General features: G+C 37.2%; 5 protein-coding genes across 5 annotated transcripts; 1 reads left to right on the top strand and 4 right to left on the bottom strand.

Moving 5' to 3' along the window:
- Positions 1-1,033: 1,033 nt before the first annotated feature.
- Positions 1,034-2,079, bottom strand: LOC120274509 (protein BRASSINOSTEROID INSENSITIVE 1-like). Its single transcript, XM_039281054.1, has 2 exons — positions 1,177-2,079; positions 1,034-1,045 (listed from the first exon to the last, which is right to left on the bottom strand). The coding sequence occupies exons 1-2, from the start codon at positions 2,077-2,079 to the stop codon at positions 1,034-1,036; spliced, it is 915 nt and encodes a 304-aa protein (XP_039136988.1).
- LOC120274499 (LRR receptor-like serine/threonine-protein kinase FLS2) lies at positions 2,076-4,115 on the bottom strand. Its single transcript, XM_039281043.1, has one exon. The coding sequence runs from the start codon at positions 4,113-4,115 to the stop codon at positions 2,076-2,078; it is 2,040 nt and encodes a 679-aa protein (XP_039136977.1).
- Positions 4,116-12,757: 8,642 nt separating this feature from the next.
- Positions 12,758-15,526, top strand: LOC120274488. Its single transcript, XM_039281034.1, has one exon. The coding sequence runs from the start codon at positions 12,758-12,760 to the stop codon at positions 15,524-15,526; it is 2,769 nt and encodes a 922-aa protein (XP_039136968.1).
- A 2,480-nt stretch (positions 15,527-18,006) lies between these two features.
- Positions 18,007-19,862, bottom strand: LOC120271000 (receptor-like protein EIX2). Its single transcript, XM_039278088.1, has 2 exons — positions 18,783-19,862; positions 18,007-18,234 (listed from the first exon to the last, which is right to left on the bottom strand). The coding sequence occupies exons 1-2, from the start codon at positions 19,781-19,783 to the stop codon at positions 18,225-18,227; spliced, it is 1,011 nt and encodes a 336-aa protein (XP_039134022.1). The 5' UTR covers positions 19,784-19,862; the 3' UTR covers positions 18,007-18,224.
- A 30-nt stretch (positions 19,863-19,892) lies between these two features.
- On the bottom strand, positions 19,893-22,165 carry LOC120274478 (probable leucine-rich repeat receptor-like protein kinase At1g35710). The gene is made up of 2 exons (XM_039281023.1): positions 20,720-22,165; positions 19,893-20,307 (listed from the first exon to the last, which is right to left on the bottom strand). The coding sequence occupies exons 1-2, from the start codon at positions 21,946-21,948 to the stop codon at positions 19,893-19,895; spliced, it is 1,644 nt and encodes a 547-aa protein (XP_039136957.1). The 5' UTR covers positions 21,949-22,165.
- Positions 22,166-22,768: the final 603 nt, after the last annotated feature.

Here is a 22,768-nt window from a genome sequence, read left to right as displayed (position 1 = left end):
AATCCTCTGTTACATACCCCTCTGTTTTGCTCCTGCTGCTACATATTCAATCCATGGATGAGTATTTCTGTTGAGGATTTTAATAACTCTTTGGATAATTGGAATAATTGGAAGCATTGCTTAGGCTTATCTATTGAAGTTTTAATAGCTCTCATGGATTCTAGATGCTTAATAATTACTATGCCCATCCTAAAATTTGTTTCTGAAATTCTATCAACTTGTACAAAGATTTATACTGAATATATTGGAAGTAAACATTTGTTTCTTATTTTGATTTCAGTTTTGTTTTTTATTATCAAAATTTTGTCCATAGAAAGTCACAATTTAGTACACACAAAACAATCCATTTGTTATAGTTGTGTGTGCATTATTATAACTACATGCTTTTCAATAGTATAAATGAACTGAGATTTAGCGCACAAGCACAATTTAGAAAGATAACAGTCATTACAAAGCTCATACCTGGCCTTAGTTCCTCCTTGCAAGCATTGATTTTAGTCTCCCAGAGTATATCACCAACTTCACATAAATCCAATCATAAACCTTGTCTATGGATCGGAAATAAAACATTCTTCTTGATTCTTTGATCATGATGAACACAATGAACATCCAGAAGCCAACAATAAATCCTGATGCAAGTCCTATGTAAAGCCATAAGTCATCATATCAATCTCCGTTTCCATCTTGATTTCCTCCATGGAAAGATCCTTGAGCAGGTGTCGCATTGGTGCAATTACTTAGAGGATATCCACAAAGACCGTCGTTTTAAAAGAAAGCTGATGCATCTAAAGTCTGAAGTTGATTGCCTGATGGAATTTTCCCTGACAACTTATTGTGTGACAAGTTCAGCTGACTGAGAAAATTCAAAGTGGATATGCTCGGAGGGATGATACCAGAAAATTTATTGCTTGATAAATCGAGTGACTCTAATTGATTCATGTCACCAATGTTTTCTGGCAACTTCCCATTGAAAAGATTATTAGATAAATTCAAGAAAATCAATCCATGAAGTGATGTAAACTCATCAGGGAATTCACCAGAAAGCCTGTTGCATGACAAGTCAATGCTAGTGACTAGGAAAAGCACTTTTGTGTATTCAGTTTGCCGCCCCTTTGCACTTATCACCAGAGACTCCAAGTGCTTGTATGTTGATGAGCCATTTCTGAAAATGCTTACTTGATCGTATTGTGAAATCAAGAGCTGGGATTTTTCACTGTGACTTGTGACCATGGCTTTAAAACCTCCAAAAGTATGAGGAAAAATGACACCTGAGAGGTTGTTCTGTGCAAGATCCAGAACCCGGAGAGATGAGAGTTTTAATAATTGCTCTGGTATTAAACCTTCGAACAAGTTTGATCTCAAGCGAAGGACTACTAATGATACAACACTTCCAATCCATGAAGGTATTGTTCCAGAAAGCCTGTTTTCACCAATGTCAAGAACCACCAATTTTTTTGCATTTTTCAGAGACAAAGGGAGATTTCCAGATAGGCTATTCTTTTGCAAATGCAATGATTGAAGATTGGTGACAAACACAATGGCTTCAGGAATGCTGCCAAAGAAATTGTTGTTAGATAAATCAATAATTGCTAACAGTGATGACTGATTCCAGCAGTGTGGAAGTTCTCCAGACATGTTGTTGCTAGATAGATCCAGCGCTTTCAAAATAGTGAGGTTACAGAGAAAAAATGGTATGCTGCCATTAATATGATTATGTGATAAAGAAAGAACTTGAATTTGGTTAGCTGAAGCAAAGCTTAATGGAATAGGACCAAATAAAGAATTGTTTCTTAGATCAATGATGTTCAAACCTGAGGAGTTCCAATCAGGTATCAAGCCTTCAAATTTGTTATGGCTCATATCAATAAACTCCACGGAGGAATGTTGCAAAGTAGGTAGAATTCCACTTAAATTATTATGTGATATATTGAGAAAGCGCAAATGATTGGATGATAAATTCCAAAACAATGTTGGGACATTGCCAGAAATTTCGGCCTCTGATAGACAAAGAAACCCCAGCCCTGTTTGAGTTTTAAGCCAAGCAGGAAACACAGAGCTTATTCTGCAAGAGCACATCATGATAGTATCAGCATAAAAGGAGGCACCCAATCGTTGGTCACATTAAGCTGCAGCAAATTATAGGAGAAATCCATCCACTGCAAGTCTGTTAGATTTGCAAAATGGTGTTCAGCTAAAGTGCCAACAAATGAATTTTCCTGGAGCAGTAAGGTTCCCAGATTAGCTAGCCTACCTATGCTCTCTGGGACCCTTCCATTAAATCTGTTGTTCGCCAAATTTAAGTAGCTCATACCATGATCCGTGTCCTCTGAAACAAAACTATTTCTTATGTAGTTCTCAGGGCAATTAGACAAGCCGTTCACTATATCATCAATTTCTCCTTTGATTAAATTGCTACTTAAATCTAACCGCTGTAACTTGCATAAGTTCCCCATGGATTTTGGCAATATTCCACTAATGTTGTTCATTGATAGATAAAGCACCGTCAAGCTTGTGAGTTTTCCAATGCTCCCTGGCAGTTCCCCTACAATCATATTTTGAAACAACGTCAGAAACTGAAGATGAACAAGATTCCCTATAGTTTCAGGCAATTTGCCACTGATATTGTTACCATCCCCACCAAAATGCTGCAATAGAGTGAGATTGCCAAAGGATTCAGGAATGGCTCCACTGATCATATTCTGTGATAAATCCAAATACTGCAAAAGTGTGAGATAACCAAAGGACTCGGGAATAACTCCAATGAACATATTCGATGACAATTCCAAATGCTGCAAAAGTGTGAGATTACCAAAGGACTCTGGAATCGCTCCAGTGAACATATTCACTGATAAACCCAAATGCTGCAAAAGTGTGAGATTACCAAAGGACTCGGGAATCGCTCCAGTGAACATATTCAGTGATAAATCCAAATGCTGCAAAAGTGTGAGATTGCCAAAGGACTCAGGAATTGGTCCACTGATCATATTCCATGACAAATCCAAGTATTGCAGGTTTCTTGGATCCCCAATGCTTGCAGGCATTAATCCCTGAACTTGGCTATAGAACAAATCAAAGTACACTAAATTTGTAAGATTGCTCAGAGATTCAGGAATGCTTCCATTGAATTCATTTAGTGACAAATCAAGTTTCTCCAAGCTACCAAGATTTCCCAAGGACTCTGGAGTCATTCCATCAAACTGGTTTTTACTCAAGCTCAAGACTCTCAAACTACTCAAGTTACCAATGGTTACTGGCAACTTGCCATGCAGAGCACAATTTGAAAGATCAAGATGAACAAGGCTATTGAGATTGAACAACCACTGAAGCAGAGTGATGTTGAAGAAATAATTCCAAGAAAGATCAAGCACAAGAAGAGATGTGAAGTTGAGATGATGATGAAGCAGAGTAGTATCATGAATACCACCAGTTTGGAGGCCAGCATAAGAGAGTTTCAAGACAAGAAGAGAAGAGAGCATATTAATGCTATGAAGCCAACCATGAACGTTAGAAAGGTCCACCCCACTCAAGTCAAGGTAATGCAAAAAAGTCATTCCAGAGAGCCAGTGGAGGTCATTAGCTTGTAGAAAATCATTGAAACTAAGATCAAGATATCGCAAGCATGATAAGTTTCCAAAGGTATGAGGAAGGATTCCACTGAATTCAGCATTAGAGAGGTTAAGGTACTCAAGGTTGGCAAGAGAGCCAATGAAGTCTGGGATGGGGGAGTCACTAAAGTTGATCATGCTCAAATCCAAGTGCCTTAAATGGTGAAGCTGAATGAGAGAAGAGTTCAACTTACTTGCTAGTATCTGATCACTGTTAAAGGGATCATAATTATAAGGGTATTGGAGATCAAGCTTGATGATATGACCTGTTTCATGGTTGCAGGACGCTCCCCTCCAATTGCAGCAGTCATGACCAGTCCAAGATGAGAGAAAGCTTTTGCTGTTGTTGTTGTGGTGGTGGTGGTGGTTACTCCACATGCCTGCTTTGATGCTGAGAAGGGCTATCCTTTCAGTCTCAATGCAGCTTATTATACCGTGGACATAATAAGCTGGAGAGAATGCTGAAACAACAAGGATAGCAAACAAAACAAACGGTAAGAGACAAGCCATGAGATCAAAGAGACAAACTCTGACAAGTGTCTGTGGAGAAGTGTGTGAATGGGATAGAAGAAATGCATGCCTTATATAAGTAGATTTATTAAAAGGGGGCTTTTACATATATACCCTGACAACATTTTTATGAGAAAAAAAAAACATAATTGTTTATATTTTCATACGTATTTTGTGAAATTGATAGCTTACAAAGAAAATTACTTGGAGGTCGTCTAAAACTCTAGAAGTATTCCTATATCATCAAAATATCTATTTAATTTTAAATTTACTTTTGTTGATATATATTATATATTTTAGTTTTTATAATTATTTTTCATCACATCTTATGCCTTAGTAAAGATAGCTTATCCTAGTTTCAATATGAGCGCACCCAAAGCAATTAGGGTAAGCTTGCCCTTTCCCAAAACATGAGCATGCTCACCTTTGCATTGACTGGCTCAACTTGTCCATTATGTTGGAATGTCTGATTCTCGAATAAACGCGAGACTTTGATTATATTTAATGTAATGGTACACATACCGAGTTATGTTTAAACCATTTCATTTTCAACAAATTAAATGTGGCATGCATGTCTACCATCTAAAAAATACTTCAAGTAGCTTCATATATAGCTTGCAAATTTCTATGGGCTTGACCCTATAAGATGTAGGGTCCAATAATTGATTAGTTACTTGACTCAACCAACTTGATTTAGAAATTTTAATAAGAGTTAGTGCATATAAAATTTCTAAGAAATTTTTTAAATAGAATATGAGTGCATCTCAAAGCAATGATGGATTTAAGTCATAAGTGACATTTAAAAGTTACCAAGTAGCTAATTTATTGAAAGAAAGAAAAACTAAAACACAAAATAACTTAACACAAGACTACAAAACCAATTAAGACAGTTTAAAAAGCTAAGCTAAACAACAAAGGGCTTAAGAGAAGCAGTAACAGTTATGCTTGAAACATTTCATATCTAGGGAGGTGATGAAACAGGGATATATCATGACTAGATCTTCCATGAGCTGCGAGTTTGTCAGCTAAAACGTGTGGAAATGTTGCGAGGCACTATTTGCTTTAACTACACCATAACAAGTCTAGTTTAGACTATTTCAATTTCAAGAAATTATTATTATTATATTAATTATCATTGTCCTTACTGTTGAAAACTATTTTAATAATAATTATTATTATTCAGATATCTAAGTTTTCTCACACTCGAGCTCATTCCTAAATTCAGAGGTGAAAGTCATGTGTCCAAAAATTATCTTGCAATAAGAAGAATGAGCATGATGTGAACCAGGAAATACCCCTTTGTTGTTTTTTTTATAAAAATCAAGATGATCACAATGCTTATTTATCATTACCGTCATTACAGTAAAACAGAACACTACCTTGAATTGCATGTTCTCCTCAGCTCGCAATATTCTTCCCGAGCCGAGTTTGGTGAATACCTTGAATTGCTCTAAGGATATTCTACCAGTAACATATCTTGGTATCCCGATTTCTGGAAGATGGCCTCGTCGACAAGACTGGGAAGTGCTCATTGGTAAATTCAGATCAAAACTTACTTCCTGGAAATCTAAACTTTTGTCCTTAGGGGGTAGACTAACTTTAATCAATTCTGTTCTTTCTGCCCTACCTACTTATTGGATGTCTATCTTTAAACTCCCTTCTTGGGTGATCAAAGCTATAGATAGAATCGGAAGAGACTTTCTACGTGGTCGGGGATGACATTGATAAACCCTAAGATGCGGCTCGTTAATTGGAATCGTATTTGCCGACCCGGAGAACACGGGGTTGAGGGTATCTTAAATCCCGAGAGATTTCAATGTGGCTCTCCTCAGTAAATGGTGGTGGAAAGTAGTGAATGATCAACCGTGGAGCGGAAAAGGGGTAGTACTCTTCAACTATTTCCATCATGTTCCACATTGGAATTTACACAATTGCCGCCCGAGTAGACGCTCTTTTGTTTGGAATGGAATTTTGGCGAGTAGGTCCGCCTTTAGAGCTTGTATCGACCATAAAGTGGTGGATGGTAAGGCAACTTTGTTCTGGCTTGATAATTGGTTCGACAATCGTGCTCCGGCACATCTATGGCCAGAAAATTTCAGAGCTTCTAACTCTCCGTCAGGTTCTATTTTTGAGCTCGCTTGTCTTTTGCAACCACAGTGGATTAGGGAGGGCCAAGGTCAGACTTGGACCCCCCTAACCTTGTTGACTCGGTTTCTCCTGGGTCAGGGGACATTATTAGTTGGAAGTTGACAGCTAATGGGTCTTTCTCGGTCAAATCTTTCTATTGCTTTCTTAAGCATGGAGGGGCTATGTGCAAAACCACTAACTTGATTTGGAGTAGCTCTGCCCCTAAAAAAATCAGTATTTTTCAAGCTGGTTAATGTGGGATAAGAGTATTCTTACTTTAGAGCGGACTCAGCGCTCGTGGTTGTAATCGTCTCTCCACTACAACTTATGCGTCTTGTGTTTTTGCTGGACGAAGAGACGGTTGATCACCTCTTCCATGCTTGTCCTTTTGTGATTCGTTTATGGAATTTTCTTACTTCTACTTTTCGGCTTCCATCGTTCCCCGGTCGATTCGAGGACTTGTGGGAGCGTTGGAGACCCAAACTCCCGAGCGATTAGTGAGGGGATGTAGAGGATCTTATTTCTAGTGCTTTACTCGGAATGTTTGGTTGAGAGAAATGCGTAATTTTTAGAGAATCCTTTTTACGCACATTCCATCATTCTTCGCAAAATTATTCATATGTTCTTGCTTTGGGTTGATGCAGTTCCTGAGTCTAAAAAGGCAAGATTCGACGAGCCGACTGCCACTGCTAAACACAGTTTGGATTTCTTGATTGACAACACTAGAGCTGGCGAGGATGACTTAGCTGAGTAATTGGTAGTTGTTGCTCCCGCCCTTGGAGCTGGGAGAGGTTGCTTTGTTTTGTATTTTTCTTCTCGTTAGTTGTTGGTTTACGCCTTTTGGCTTTTTTTGTATCTTTCACTTTGCTAGTGGATTATCTTCCTTTTTCGGTTTAATGAATGTGGTTTATTCACTTTTTCAAAAACTTTTTAAAGAATCAAAGACATAAAAGACCGCTAGTCACATATATAAATTTCAAACTTCTTGAAAGTATACGTGTGGAAAGCTTTTTGTTGAAAAAGTCCAAAATTAAGTAGGCTTTGAACTAATTTTTTTTTTGGACTTGACCAGCAAGGTGTGTAATAATTGATTAGTTGACTTGACTAGGCCAATTTCTTTTAGAAATTTTGTTAGCAGCTACAATTACGTTCATGATTATTTTCAGTTTTGGTTATATAGAAAGCATACAAATGGTTGAGCATATGATAAATTTAATTTACTTATAATGTCAAATTGTGGTGTTCTTTTCTTAGATGCATGTGTACAGCTCTTGTTGATCCTGAATTTTTAAGGAAGAAGGTATCTATGGGATGCAGATTAAATACATGCATTAGAATCAAACCTCCCTCAATTCCTGTTTCAACATTTGCTATTCCCTTTACGTTTAGAATATATAAATTTCACATGAAGTCGAGCATTCCGAGAAGCTGAAACTATAAATCTTATGTACTTCATATTTAGACTGATGTTTTAATTGTATGATGTTTATTTTGGCTGCATCACATGATCAACTTATGGTGATAAAACTATTTTCTCTAAAGTTTTCTGTTAAATGTTAAACATAAAAGGTTGACAGTTTAAGGGCCTCATACAATCAAATAATATTTTCTGAAAGTATATTATAAAGGTACATACAAATTTCTGCTGAAATAATTATTTATGCAAGCAAATGGTTAAAGTTCTCTACTAAAGTTAATGGTTGTTAATGCCTTAGTTTTTTTTATTACTGGTTGGCAGTTAACATAAAACAACCCTTTTAAAGCTTGAAAAGAAGTGATTGATGTTCTCCATGAAGAATACTGAATGTTCTCATAGGATTCATTTGCCAATATTTTATATATAAATTTACTACATTGGCTAAAATTTTCCATTCTATGTTGCCTCCTGGATAAGAAAACAGCTCATAAATGCAGATTAAGCTAAATTTGGGTAAATTATATAGATGAAAGTTGGCATTCTCTACACATTTATATTTCATCATGAATGATAAGCATTGTCTAAAACATTAATACATGTTAATATCCAGCTACTTTCATTTATCAGTTCATTTTGTGCAGAGATGTTTGTGAGGCAACAATCCTCTGTTACATGCCCCTCTGTTTTCCTCCTGCTGCTACATATTCACTCCAAGGATGAGTATTTCTGTTGAGGCTTTTAATAACTCTTTGGATGATTGGAATAATTGGAAGCATTGCTTAGGCTTATCTATTGAAGTTTTAATAACTCTCATGGATTCTAGATGCTTCAAAGTCACCTTGCCTATCCTAAAATTTGTTTCTGAAGTTATATTAACTTTTTTATTTTTTTGAATAAAGTGGATAAACCACGAATTTATTGAAGAAACCAGAGAAGTAAACAACAGATTGGCATGTCATTCATGTGTTTGTATAAATGCCCAGTAATTGAATGAATGAATCAGTGAACTATTTTTCAGTGTGAATTCATATCCTCTGTTCTTCTTCTTCATTATCAGTTCATACATTGAGAACAACTGAGAGTTACAAAGGAGAAGACTTGTGAGAGCAATATTGATACAATTGGATCCTGACAATCCAATGCTTATGACTAGTAAGAGCACCTTCGTGTATTCCCTTTGCTGCACCTTTACACTTATCATCACCAGAGACTCCAAGCAATTATATGTGGATGGAAATCTATCAGAAAATGAAGTATTACTCAAATGCTTACTTGATCATATTTGGAAATCAAGAGCTGGGATCTTTCACTGCAACTTGGTACCATGGCTTTTAAAATCTCCAAAAAGAATGTGGAAAAATAGCACCTGAGAAGTTGTTATGTGCAAGGTCCAAAACCTGCAGAGATGAGAGTTTTAATAATTGTTCTGGTATTGAACCTTCAAACAAGTTTGATCTCAAGCGAAGGATTACTAATGATACAAGACTGCCAATCCATGAAGGTATTATTCCAGAAATCTTTTCACCAATGTCAAGAACCACCAATTTGTTTGCATTTTTAAACGAAAAAGGGTGATTCCCAGATAGGCCATTCTTTTGCAAATGCAAAGATTGAAGATTGGTGAGAGACACAATGGCATTTGGAATTCTGCCAAAGAAATTGTTGTTAGATAAATCAATAATCGCTAACCATGATAACGGATTCCAGCAATGCGGATGTTCTCCAGACATATTATTGCTAGATAGATCAAGCACTATCAAAGTAGAGAGGCTACATAAAAAAAATGGAATGCTGCCATTAATATGTTTATGTGATAAAGATAGAGCTTTAATTTGGTTTGCTGAAGCAAAGGATAATGGAATAGGAACAAATAAGGAGTTGTTTCTGAGATCAATGATCAAAGCCGGGAATTCCACTCAGGTATCAAACCTTCAAATTTATTATGACTCAGATCAATAACCTCCAAGACAGAATTCCGGAAAGTAGGTAGAGTTCCAGTTAAATTATTATGTGATATATTGAGAAGGGCCAAAGAAATTAATGATAAATTCCAAAACCATGTCGGGACATTGCCAGTAATTCTTGCATTTGATAGACATAGACTTGCAAGCCCTGTTTGAGTTTTGAGCCAAGTCGAGACTTCGGAGCTTATTGTGCAAGAGCACATCAGGATAGTATCAGCATGAAAGGGGTGGCACCCAATCCTTGCTCACATTCAGCTGCAACGAATTACAAGAGAGATCCATGTAAAAGCAAGTCTGTTAAATTAGCAAAAATGGTGTTCAGTTAAATTACCAACGAATGAATTTGCTGCGACATCCAAAAGTCTCAGTTTTGATAACCCACTCAAGCTCTCTGGAACAGTCCCATTAAATCTGTTGCTTCCCAAACTTAGTTGGATTGAACCATCCATGTTCTCTGAAATCAAACCATGTCTAATGGATTTCTTGTTCTCTGTGCAATTGGACAAGCCATTCACAAGATCATCAACTCCTCCATCTAAAAAATTGCTAGTTAAATCTAAAGTCCTTAACTTGCATAAGTTACCAATGGGTTTTGTTAATGTTCCACTAAACTAGAGAGTTTCCCAATAAACTCTGGTATCTAATAATTTCTTGCAAGGCTGGAATCCGTCTCCAATAATTTAATGCAACAGGAAAGAAGAAGAAAGCATTATTTTATTTTATTTTTTAGCTCCAAGAGCTTATTATTAACCAAATAAAAAACTAGTTTGAAAGGAATAACGAATACAGACCAACTAGGGCAAAAGGAAATAGCAAAAACTAAAAAACACAAAAACAAAGAAGGAGCAGCTAATGAAAAGAAAAAAGTTGATCGATCAATACAATAGACTTCATCTCCTCCACCTCCGATGTCTGTCTGATGTTGTTAACCCCAGGTCTCCAGCCCAACAACACCAACAGTCATCTCCTTAATTTCACTGTTCACTTAAACAATACTCATCCCCTCCACTTCAATCTCCTCACAACACATCATCATCATCATCATCATCCCCATCACATGGAAAACTCAAAGGCTCCAACCCAGAGCTCTGATCATCATCATCATCATCATCATCATCATCATCTCCAGTCTTCTGAGGGTTTGGGACTAAACACAAGAAGCATTGTATTGCTTGAGAAGACAGAATCACTCTTTTATCTCCAAATGCTAAATTGCTAATACTTTTACTTAGAAATCATCTCCTGCAGTCCTCTCCAGCCTCACAAGAAGAAAGCATTATTAGGAGCAAGGTTATCAGACCAGCTTACAAGTTGAAGTGGTCTTAATATTTCTGGCGCTAGGGCTTGGCTTACTGGATATCTTAAAAGAGCTGTATGTAATTGATTCATTGCTTTCTATTTCTATTTTTTTTGCAGTTGCAGAGTTGGGCAAAAGAGTTTCTTCTCTAACATAATGTTCTTATGCAGCTTGGATCAATCCCACAAAAAATTAGCTTATTGAAGAACCTCAAATTGCTGGATTTGAGCTTGAATCAATTTTTTGGCCCATTCGTTCTGGGTTAGAGGGATTTGACCAGTGTCTACAAAAAAATTTAGAAAAATATACTCCTTAGACTTAAATTCCCTTCAATAAGTTGCCTTGTTTTTAATGGTTTTGTTCTGGCGTGAGTCTGAAATTTTTTTCTGAGATTTTTCATTCTAATGGGTTGACTGGTGGTATAATTAAATTTGGTGATAGTACATGATGAACTTTGAAAACAAATGCTACCACATTAATGTTAGAACATATGGATGATTGTTATCTGTTTGGATACCATATTTATCTCTTCCAGCTATCCTTTCTGATATATTTATCTGCGGCAGGATGCCTTCCTATGAAAATCGAACTGGATTATGTGGGCTACTGCTCTCAAATTTTTCTGAATGTTCAGTAAAAACTCTTTTTTGCTGGGAAGATACCTCCATGTCTCCAAGTATTTGCTAAGGTACAATGTCTTAAATGAATTTATATTTAAGCTTGCTTTTGTTAGATGTATTGTTGTATTGTATATGTATGTGTGCATGTATATGTATGTATAGATGTATATGTATACTTATCATGTTCTATATGTAGACCCAAAGGGTCACTCATGTAATGTGTTCAAGGAATGTACATTTGTTCCACTCTCTCTTTCTTCTTCTAAGAGCTTTCACTAAACTTACTTCAGTTTTACTGGATCATTTGTACAGACTCAACTTCTGGGGGAATTGTTTTTAAGATGAAGAGTCCATCAAGCCCGGTTCTACTGAGCAATGTAGGGTGTCTGTAGGGTGCCTTCTGTCAAGATTTCTTGACATTCTTCAATTTATTTATTTATTTGTTCAGTATACTCTGATTAACAGCCTTCATTTCCATCTATACATAACTCTGTGAAAATCAGAGCAGCCAATGAAACCTATGAATGTTCCAATGTGGCACCAAAGGCCAGATCAACCAAATTAGCTTCTGATTTTGGAAGTCACTACAGGTGCAGTTATTCTTATCTCTATGATCACTTGTCTTGTGTCTGAACCTGTTTCGCTTTGAAAACTTCTGGTTTGACTATACTGACTGTCATTCTGTTGTTTTCGAAGCGCTGCGGTCCCCTGTCCATGGTAGTCCCCTCCACGCTTTTTCGCACTTACTTTCTCGTACCAGGTTCAAGCTTTCGAATTGGAAGTCTTCTGGCCTTAATTCTGTGGAGATAGCCCTTGCCCAAACCGAAACAGAAATTAACTCTCTTGAGCAGCTGGACTCCTCTACTGACATTCAAGACCGGTTGTCTGTCCTGTACTCTAAGCTTGCTGCTATCCAACGTCAACTCTCCATCAAATGGGCCCAACGTGCTCGTCTCCTGTGGGTCAGTGATGGTGATAAAAACACTAGCTTTTTCCACAACTCTGCCCGTATCCGAGCTCACCATAACTACATCTCCCAAATCTCTGACTCCTTTGGCAACATCTATTCTAATCATTCCAGTATCGAGCAGGCCTTCATGACTTTCTATACCAATCTGTGGTCCTGTCCTGCAGGTACTGATTTTCTTAATATTCTTGAGGCCCTGCCTAACGACCTTCCCAGCATTACTGCAGATGTCGGTCACCATCTCATCCGCATGGTCACCAAAGATGAAATCTTTCAAGCCCTCCTTGACCTCCCCACTGGTAAGTCCCCTGGCCCCGATGGCTTCAATGTTGAATTTTATCGTTTTTATTGGGAAGATCTTGGGGATTCTTTAGTTTCTGCTATCCATTATTTCTTCGACAACTCCCATCTCCCTGCTTCCTGGGGTAGAACTTTCGTTACTCTTGTTCCCAAGGTAGCTAATCCTAGTTTGGTTTCGGATTTTCGTCCTATATCCCTGTGCAATGTTTGTTACAAGATTATTTCCAAAATTCTTACGAATAGACTCAAGCCTGTTCTCCCCACTCTCGTGGGTCGAGAGCAAGCGGGGTTTCTTTCGGATCGTGGTGCTTTCGATAATATTTTAGCAGTGCAAGAGGTTGCCCACTCCCTTGAATTCGATCGCCTCGGCCCCCCTAGGATGCTTATTAAATTAGATATCGAGAAAGCCTATGATTCACTTAGCTGGAGTGCAATTCTTGCAACCTTAACTAAAATGAATTTCCCTGATAAGTGGGTGTCTTGGATCAGTGCTTGTCTTTGCTCCAGTTCTTTCTCCATTTTAATTAATGGGGTTCCTTCCCCTTGGTTCTCCTCCTCCCGAGGAGTCCGCCAAGGGGATCCCATTTCTTCCTACCTTTTTATTCTAGTTGCCCAAAATTTCTCCTCTATGATGAACTTTGCCCTCAGAAATAATTTTATTCCTGGCTTTGATTGTAACCTTAGATTGAACTTCAACCACCTCTTGTTTGCGGACGACCTTATCCTGATTACTAAAGCTACTCGCTCTGTTGCCCGCAATATTAATTTATGCCTTTCAATCTACTCACAACTTACTGGCCAATACCCCAACCACACTAAATCTCAAATCTTCTTTCCCTCCTGGTTCAATCAAAGAGTTACCAATAGCATTTGCTCCATTCTGAGACTTCCTCAAACTTCTTTTCCACTGCGCTACTTGGGTATCCTTATTTCTCCAAAAAAGATAAGTGTCCACTCATTCAAACCTTTGATAGATAAGATCCGTTGCTTGTGTTCTAGATGGAAAAACTTTAAACTCTCTGCTGCAGCTAAATCTATCCTCATTAATTCCTCAATTCTCTCAATTCCAACATATTACCTCTCGGTCTATCCCATTCCTGATTCTGTTCTTCATGAAATTACTAAACTTGTCAGGGATTTCTTTTGGTTTAAAGGGGGCAATGGAAAGGGCATCCATGCTGTTGCTTGGTGTCATATTACTGATTTTAAGTCTGAGGGGGGCCTTGGATTTCGCAATCTTGCACTTGTTAAACACTCTCTAATGGCCAAAAATGTGTTCACCTACCTCAATGCTGATAATGTTTTCTGGGTTGAAATCGCGCGTCATAAATATGGTAGAATTAATTTCTGGACTGATCTTATCCCTCCCAGATGCTCTTGGGTGTTCAGAAGTATTTGTAAAACTGCTAGTATTTTAAAACCAAATCTCTGGATTAATACCTTTAACCCCATTCAGACATCTTTTCAGTTTGACCCTTGGCTTTTTGATGTGCCCATTGCTTTCAAGCCAACCTTTCTGAATGTTTCTGCTGATTTTAGTAATCCTACTATGTCTGAGTTAGTTGTTAATGGGCATTGGAATTTTTCTCTCCTTGAATCTCTGTTCGGAGAAAACCTTTCTTCCATTATTTCTAATCTCAGTGCTATTGACTGTTCTGGTAATAACACTTGGGTTTGGCTTCCCAACCCTTCAAAGCTTAAAATTTCTGCTGCTGTTTATCATCATCTTAATCTTGGTATTAACCATAATGAGTCCTGGGCTGGTTGGACTAAAATCTGGCGACTTCATGTTGCTCCGCGCGTCAAACATTTCATTTGGTTGCTGCTCCATGGTAGGATCTCTACCACTGATTATTTACATAGTATCAATATGAGTCCCAGGACCTTATGCATCCTTTGTAGTCTTGAACTGGAGTCTGCTGATCATCTTTTTCATGGTTGCTATAAAGCTCAACAGGTTTGGAACTTATTGAACTGCATCTTAAACATTAACATTTCCTTCCCTGATCGCATTTCTTCTGGCGCCTGGATAACTGATTATAATCTCTCCCTGCATTCCATTTCTATTATTGCTGTTTCTATCTGGTTATTATGGAAGGCCAGATGTGCTGCTATCTTCAGCAATATCAGGCCCAATTACCCTCTTCTGGTCCGCAAAGCTATTGCCCATGTGCAAGAATTTTTACAGGGAAATGCCTCACTCTGTGGCCGGCGTCTCCTGCTCAATAATTTCTCTCATGCAGACGGCCTCTTCCTCTTCTTTGCCTTCAGTTGGAATTGTGCTAATAAGGTTGGTCATCTTGGGTATTTTGTTTCAAACTCTACTCACATAATTAACTGTGCAGGGCATTGTTGTTTCACTGCTGAATCAATCTTCGAAGCTGCAATCCATGCCCTGAATACTGCCATTTACAATGCTATCAACAGACAACTGAACATCCGCCGCATCCTACACTGTCATCAGCTCATCTCCCAACTTCTTTACAACAACTGTGAACCAGTCATTTGGCGTTTCTCTCATGCCATCTCCAATATAAACAATCTTCTCCGGTTTGTGATGAATCCCCCTCTCGTTGAGATTCCTAGATGCTGGAATTCCCCCGCCATTGCTCTTGCTTCTTCTGGCGCCAACAACCACAATCTCAATCTTTTCTTGACCGGGCGTGATCTCCCGCGATGGATTATGAAAACCTTCATTGATGCTGGCTTTTCTTTTTGATTCTTGCACTTGTGTCTTTTCTCATTCTTTGTTGTCTCCTTTTGTATTTGTGTTTAGCTTGTTCTTGTAACTTTAACTCTGTTTTTCCTCTTGTTTTAATAAATGAGCTCAGCACTCTAACATTGTCCCAATAAGAAAACAATTGAGTTCAAGGGATGAAATATCAACATCAGTCGGTTAGCACAATGGTCTTATTTCCTCCCTTATTAACTTATTTTGCAATATCGATGATGAAGAATAATGATTTTTATAATGCTTCAAAACAGACAGTGAGTTCTTGAAAAGTGTTGAGGGTTCAGCAATCCGAACTTGAAGTTGCTTGTGAAGATTTAAGTACCATAATTGGGGTCTTCTACAGACAGTAAAAGTCTACAAAAGGCACAATGATGAATAGACCCAAAATTGTTGTTTTGCCGCTTAGTATTTCAGAAATCAATGGATAATCTACTTCAAGCTTCAGTTTCAGAATGAGGTTTGTGCAAGAAAAGAATTTTTTTTTTTGAAAAGGTGGTTAAACCACTTCATTAAAAAGAAGAAAAACGATACAAAACACAAGAAAAGAAATTTTAGAGTTGATCATTGTGTGAGGAAACTCTTTATATTTAATTTAGGTTGCAGAATATGTAAGGTTAAATAATAAGAACACAGAAAAGTTGTCGGTGGCGCATTGCAGAGGAAGCAAACCATTGTCAAGGATGCTTGTTTTCCAATACACATCAAATGGAACACTATATGAGCATCTTTACTGTAAGTGTTCTGTTATGGTTGCTTATTGACTGATATCTTTATCATCTTAACAATATTAAGCATGAATCTTTGTCACAAAAAAAAAGGGTGTGAATTCATTATAGATGGTGAAGGATGCTAATTCTTTTGGCTAAGATGAATGAAAATAGTTATTGGTATCGCTAGTAGACTAAAATATTTGCACACTAAACCCCAGCATCCGTTCGCAATATCCTAGTTGAACTCTAGTTCTGTGTATCTTACTGAAGATTTTTTTTTCCAAAGGTGTGGAAATTATATTACTTGATGATACTTACTGAAGACTTTTATCCAAAAGTTTCCTCTTATTTTTCTACTTCTGTTTATAAGTGAAATCTATTGTATCTATGTAGTTGTTTGATTTTGAGGGGTGGAAAGCCATTGTTTTGAAACCAGACATAAATGGTTCTGTCACCAATGGTGGACTGTATAATGGGTTTATGGATTCCATAGAAAGATGACATATGGTTGTTCAGGGCAACACATTTGCTTTCAGAAATCTTTTACTAGAGCTAATCAGTGGAAGGCCCTTCATATTGCAGAGATAGAGGATGGCCTTTGGGTTGGGTGATAAATCTTTAATATATGATGGACATCTAAAATTGATTGCAGAAAATGTTGATTACTGACAGAAATAGTGCTTCATTTACTTATTGATCTTCAGTTTTTATGTGGCATTATTAAGAAGACAATATGTTGGCATTATCATCGGAAGATTATCGATGTTGTTGCATGCGATGGAGCATCTGAAAAAACCAGAGAAGATGAGCTAAATAGTACACACTCATTTGAAAAATGTCAAGCCTGATGATCACTTGGTAGTATGCAGTAAAATTTGTCTGAGAGGCCTTCAATGGAAATAATTACTGAAATGTTGGAGGATGGAATTAAGACCTCACCAGCTACTCTTTACAAGGATTCTCATCTGGCATGGGCTGAACTGGCCTTAACATCATGATAGGTACTTTTTTTTTTTTTTCTTTCCCAAGCGCAAATGCAAGGTATGCACACTAGTTAGCTTATTCTTTAGCTTGTGCTTTGTTTCAGTTTTTGGTGATTCATTTTGCTGGGAAGCAAGTTCATGACCATGTGGTATATATTAAGAGATTTCTTGTTCTGTTTTTACTATACTAATACAGTAATGATCAGTAAGCACTGTGATCATCATGATTTTTATAAAAAAGCAACAAAGGGGCATTTCCTAGTTCACATCATTCTCATTCTTATTATTGCAAGATCATTTGACTTTCACCCCAAACTGAGGCATGAGCTCGAACTTGAGATAACCATGATGCACAGATAATTTAAAACTACCCCATTGGTATGCAAGGTCTATTCAAATCAATGCCGCATTCCTCTAGATAATAATTATAAAATAGTTTCAATCGTAATATATAACAACAATAATAAATTACACAAATAAAATGGACTTTTCTTCAAAAAGTGTATAATAAAATATCTCCAAATGCACAATTAAAACCTAATGTATTCATTAGATCTTTTCATAATAGCTCATAAATTTCAATTTACTTATACTAAAACAAGTTTCCAGAGTTTTTAATGCCTTTGCAAGTACATCAAGTAGAAGCACCCATAAAAACAAGGCAGTATTTGACGACCGACGGCATGCCCATAGAGTGTGAAAGCCCTAACATTGCAAGAACTCAAAACACATTTGCAGTATAATATCAACCACTGGAAGTAATGCTCCAATATCAATAAATAACTTTCATATCCTCATAAAACATAGCAAAATGTTATATCTTCAAATAACAACACATAATGATGTTCTACACTTATGATTTCAAACTTAGTAACAATTCAAATAACAAACTCATGGTTCAAATACAGAATGAACAAGGACTTATAACAAGAGCAACATAATATACTGACATCACTTTATTGATATACACTACTTAGGCCACCTGCCATGTTACTTGGACCTGAAAATTGAGAACAAATTCATAACCTTGACAACCCAATGAGCAATCAAATAAAAAAAAATTGAACCATGTAAAATTTTAATATAATATACGCACAAGCAATCTTAATCGAAATATATTTCCAAAAGAGATGAAAGCATAAATATATTGGTCAAGGGTGATAAGCATAAATATATTGGATTGAAGGAATTATGACTAATGCTTTCTTTTACTTTGATTGAATTAAGAAATTCAAATAGGTAGGCAAATGAAAGACAACCCTTACTGGAAAAAAATATTGTTCCTCCTTCCCTCTTTAACTAAACAGAACTTACACAATGTATCAGTTATGTGGTAATTATCTAGCACAACTATGTAAATCATTTTATAAAGCTTGGAATATAAATGTTATAGTCTCCAAAAATGGTTTTATGGTGTGTGCGATGACATACTAATAAAGGTAACAGTACTATAACATTAATTTTATATACTGAGTGTCATAAAATCAGATCATCCTACGCTATATAAATACATCTCAACAATAGATAAAGTAAAAGCTCAGGCCTAACCTTAGTTCCTTCTTGAGAAAGTTGACTTCAGCCTCTGAGTACACAACCATCTTCACATATATCCAATCATGCACTTTGTCAATGGATCGGAAATAAGCAATTCTTATGGTTTGCTTGATGATAATGGTACCGATGATCATCCAGAAGCCAGTTATGAATCCCATTGTAAGACCTATGTAAAGCCATAACATCTCTGTCCAATCTCCTTTTCCTTCTTCCTCATTTGTGACTTGGGAATAATGTGTGCCATTAGCACAATTCTGAAGAGGTGATCCACAGAGACCATGATTCGAATTATAGGCTGATGGATCGAAAGACTGAAGTTGAGTGCTTGATGGAATTTTTCCTGACAAACTGTTGTGCGACAGATTCAAATGACCCAAAAAGTTCAAAGTAGACATGCTCGAAGGAATTGTACCAAATAAATTATTTGTTGATAGATCAAGTGATTCAATTTGCTTCATGTCACCGATGCTTTCTGGTATTTTCCCAATGAGATGATTGCCAGAAAGATTCAAGAAGTGCAACCCATGTAGTTTGGTCAGTTTTTCAGGCAACTCACAGGAAAGCTTATTGTTTGATAGGTCTATGCTTGTGGCTAATGATAGAACCTTGGAGTATTCCATTTGAAGACCCTTTGCACTTATTAAGACAGATTCTAAGTACACAAAGCTATTAAGAACATCATCATTGAAAAAGGGGAAAAAAGGTTCGGCAACACTCAAAATAGAGAACAAAGACCACCATTGAGTGTGGTTTGTGACTACCATAGCTTTGAAATCTCCAAAAGAATGAGGAATGCAACCTGATAGGTTGTTCTGTGCAAGGTCCAAAATCTGAAGAGAGGAAAGTTTTGCTAATTGTGCTGGAATAATGCCATGGAATAAATTTGATCTCAAGCAAAGCACAATTAAAGATGAAAGGTTTTCTCCTATCCATATTGGTATGCTACCTGAGAGTTTGTTCTTACTAATGTCAAGAGTGACCAACTTTTTGGCCATTTTCAAGGACAAGGGGAGATCTCCAGAGAAGTCATTGTTTCTCAAATGTAAGGATCGGAGATTGGTCAAGGACACAAGGCCATTAGAATTTTTACCAATGAAATTATTGTCAGATAAAATTAATAATTTCCAAAGCTGATGCTGAATTCCAGCAATTGGGAAGTCCTCCAGACATATCATTATTAGATATATCAAGCAATTTCAAGGTAGTAAGGTTACAAAAGAACGACGGAATACTGCCGTTGATATGATTAACAGACACAGAGAAAACTTGAATATAAGTAGCATTAGCAAAGTACGAAGGAATAGACCCAGAGAATGAGTTGTTGTTGAGATAGATAACAAGCAAAAAGGAGGGATCAAGCTCAGGTAATGGGCCTTCAAATCTGTTTGAACTCAAATCTATCCTATGGAAAGTGTAATTTTTCAAAGTTGGTAGCCTCCTCCATATTGTTATTTGATAGATTGAGAACATAGCCAAAAAGAGGGAACTTAGATATCCAAAACCATGCAGGGGATGTTGCCTGAAATTCCAGCATCTGATAAGCAAAGGTCACTCAATCCTGTCTGAGTTTTTATCCAAGTGGGAAAAACAGGGCCTACTTTGATAGAACACATTCTGATGACCAAGCATTCAAAAGGAGGCTTCCAATTCTCACTTACATTCAATTGCAATGAGTTGTAGGATAAGTCCAAAAATTGCAAGCTTACTAGACTAGCAAAATGAGATTCAGTTAAGACACCCATCAAAGAATTTGAAGAGAGATTCAATTTAATCATTTCAAATAATTTGCCTATGTTCTCTGGAACTGTTCCATTCAGCTTATTGTTTCAGATTCAATGTTTCTAGGCCCTTGTTGCACATAGACAATCCATCAACCAGGTCATCAATGCCTCCACTGATCATATTGCTAGTTAAATCCAAGGTTCAGTAACTTGCATAAGTTCCCCATGCCTTTTGGCAATGTTCTGTTGATGTTGTTGTTGCATAAATCAAGCTCCAACAAGCTAGACAGCTTTCCTACATGTTCTGGTAATCCCCCCGTGATGCCATTGCCCTGCATGCTCAAATACTGCAATTGGCTAAGATTTCCAAAGCTCTCTGGTAACTTTCCACTTATTGCATTTTGAGACAAATCTAGATCTTGAAGGTGAACAAGATTTCCTATAGTTTCAGGCAATTTTCCGCTGACATAATTTTCAGCACCATTAAAATGCTGCAAAACTGTGAGATTACCAAAGGATTCGGGAATGGCTCCACTGATCATATTCTGTGATAAATCCAAATATTGCAGGTTTCTCAGGTCCCCAATGCTTGCAGGCATCAGTCCCTGAATTTGGTTATTGGACAAATGAAACTCCACCAACTTCTGCAGCCTCCCGATGCTCTCTGACAACTTTCCAATCATATTATTAGACAAATCAAAGTACACTAAATTTGTAAGATTGCTCAGAGAATCTGGAATTCTTCCATTGAGTTCATTATATGACAAATCAAGGTTCTCCAAGCTACCAAGATTTCCCAAGGACTCTGGAATCACTCCACCAACATAGTTATTAAACAAACACAAGACTCTCAAGCTATTCAAGTTACCAACTGTGACTGGTAACTTGCCATACAGAGCACAACCAGAAAGATCAAGATGAACAAGGCTAGTGAGATTGAACAACCATTGAAGCAGGGTGATTTCCAGGAGATCATTGCCAGAGAGATCAAGCACACGAAGAGATGTGAAGTTGAGATAATGAGGCGGATTAGTAGTAGCATAAATGCCACCAACTTGAAGTTTAGCACTAGAAAGTTTCAACACACGTAGAGAGGAGAGCACACTGTTAATGTCATGAAGCCAACCATCCACTTTGAAAAGGTTCCCTCCGCTCAAGTCAAGGTAATGCAAAGAAGTCATTCTAGAGAGCCAGCGGAGGTCATTAGATTGTAGATTATAATTTGAGCTAAGATCAAGATAATGCAAGCATGATAGGTTTCCAAAGGTATGAGGAATGGCACCACTGAATCCGGCATTGGAGAGATTAAGGTATTCAAGGTTGGCAAAAGAGCCAATGAAGTCTGGGATGGGGGAGTCATTGAAGTTGTTCATGCTCAAATCCAAGTGCTTTAAATGATGAAGCTGAATGAGAGAAGAGTTCAGCTTACTTGGTGGCATGAGAAAATAATAAGAGACATTAGAAGGGTGCTGTCGGAGATCAAGCTTGATGACATGGCGGGATTCATGGTTGCAGCTCACGCCTTGCCATTTGCAGCAGTCATGGCCAATCCAAGAAGAGAACAAGCTTTGGTCGTCGCTATGATTAATGCCTTCTTTGATGCTGAGAAGGGCTATCCTTTCAGTTTCAATGCAGCTAATTATACCATGGACATAACATGGAGGAATGTTGAGAGAACAAAGATAAGAAACAAAACAAACAATGAGAGAGACAAGCCATCAGATTAAAGAGAGATTCTCAGAAACGTCTCTGGAGAAATGTCTGAATGGGATAGAAGAAACGCATGCACTATATAAGCAGATTTAAACAAAGTTTATTGCTTTGATTTAAATGTAAATGTTTTGGCTCTAGTAAAAAGACTAAAAGACAAAAACATCTTTCACACATGTTTCACAAAGAAGATGCGTTTGCTTTTCTTAGGTCGGATGGGTTGGATTGATTTTTGTTGATTTGACTGGAGCATAAAATCCCAGAAATTTTGTAGGCCATTTGTGATGAACAGTGTTTATTAAATTAATAAATTAACAACCCTTTATCAATGAATTAAATGTCATTGTGTTATTTTAAATATATATATTATCATATTACAAAAATTAGTGAAAAATCACAAAACATTATTAAATTTTAACCACATGGACAATCACCATATAGCACAATATATTGTGACATGGCAATAGAGGGGCAAGTGCATGGTCAAAAACCTTGCACCACGCAGCTATAATATCGTGCTAACTCATCTATTGTTCTTGTGGCCCAAAT

This window comes from Dioscorea cayenensis, chromosome 2 (genome assembly GCF_009730915.1).
Source record: "Dioscorea cayenensis subsp. rotundata cultivar TDr96_F1 chromosome 2, TDr96_F1_v2_PseudoChromosome.rev07_lg8_w22 25.fasta, whole genome shotgun sequence".
Classification (NCBI taxonomy): domain Eukaryota; kingdom Viridiplantae; phylum Streptophyta; class Magnoliopsida; order Dioscoreales; family Dioscoreaceae; genus Dioscorea; species Dioscorea cayenensis.
Note: the sequence above shows the minus strand (reverse complement) of the source record. Positions and strands in the feature narration are given on the sequence as shown.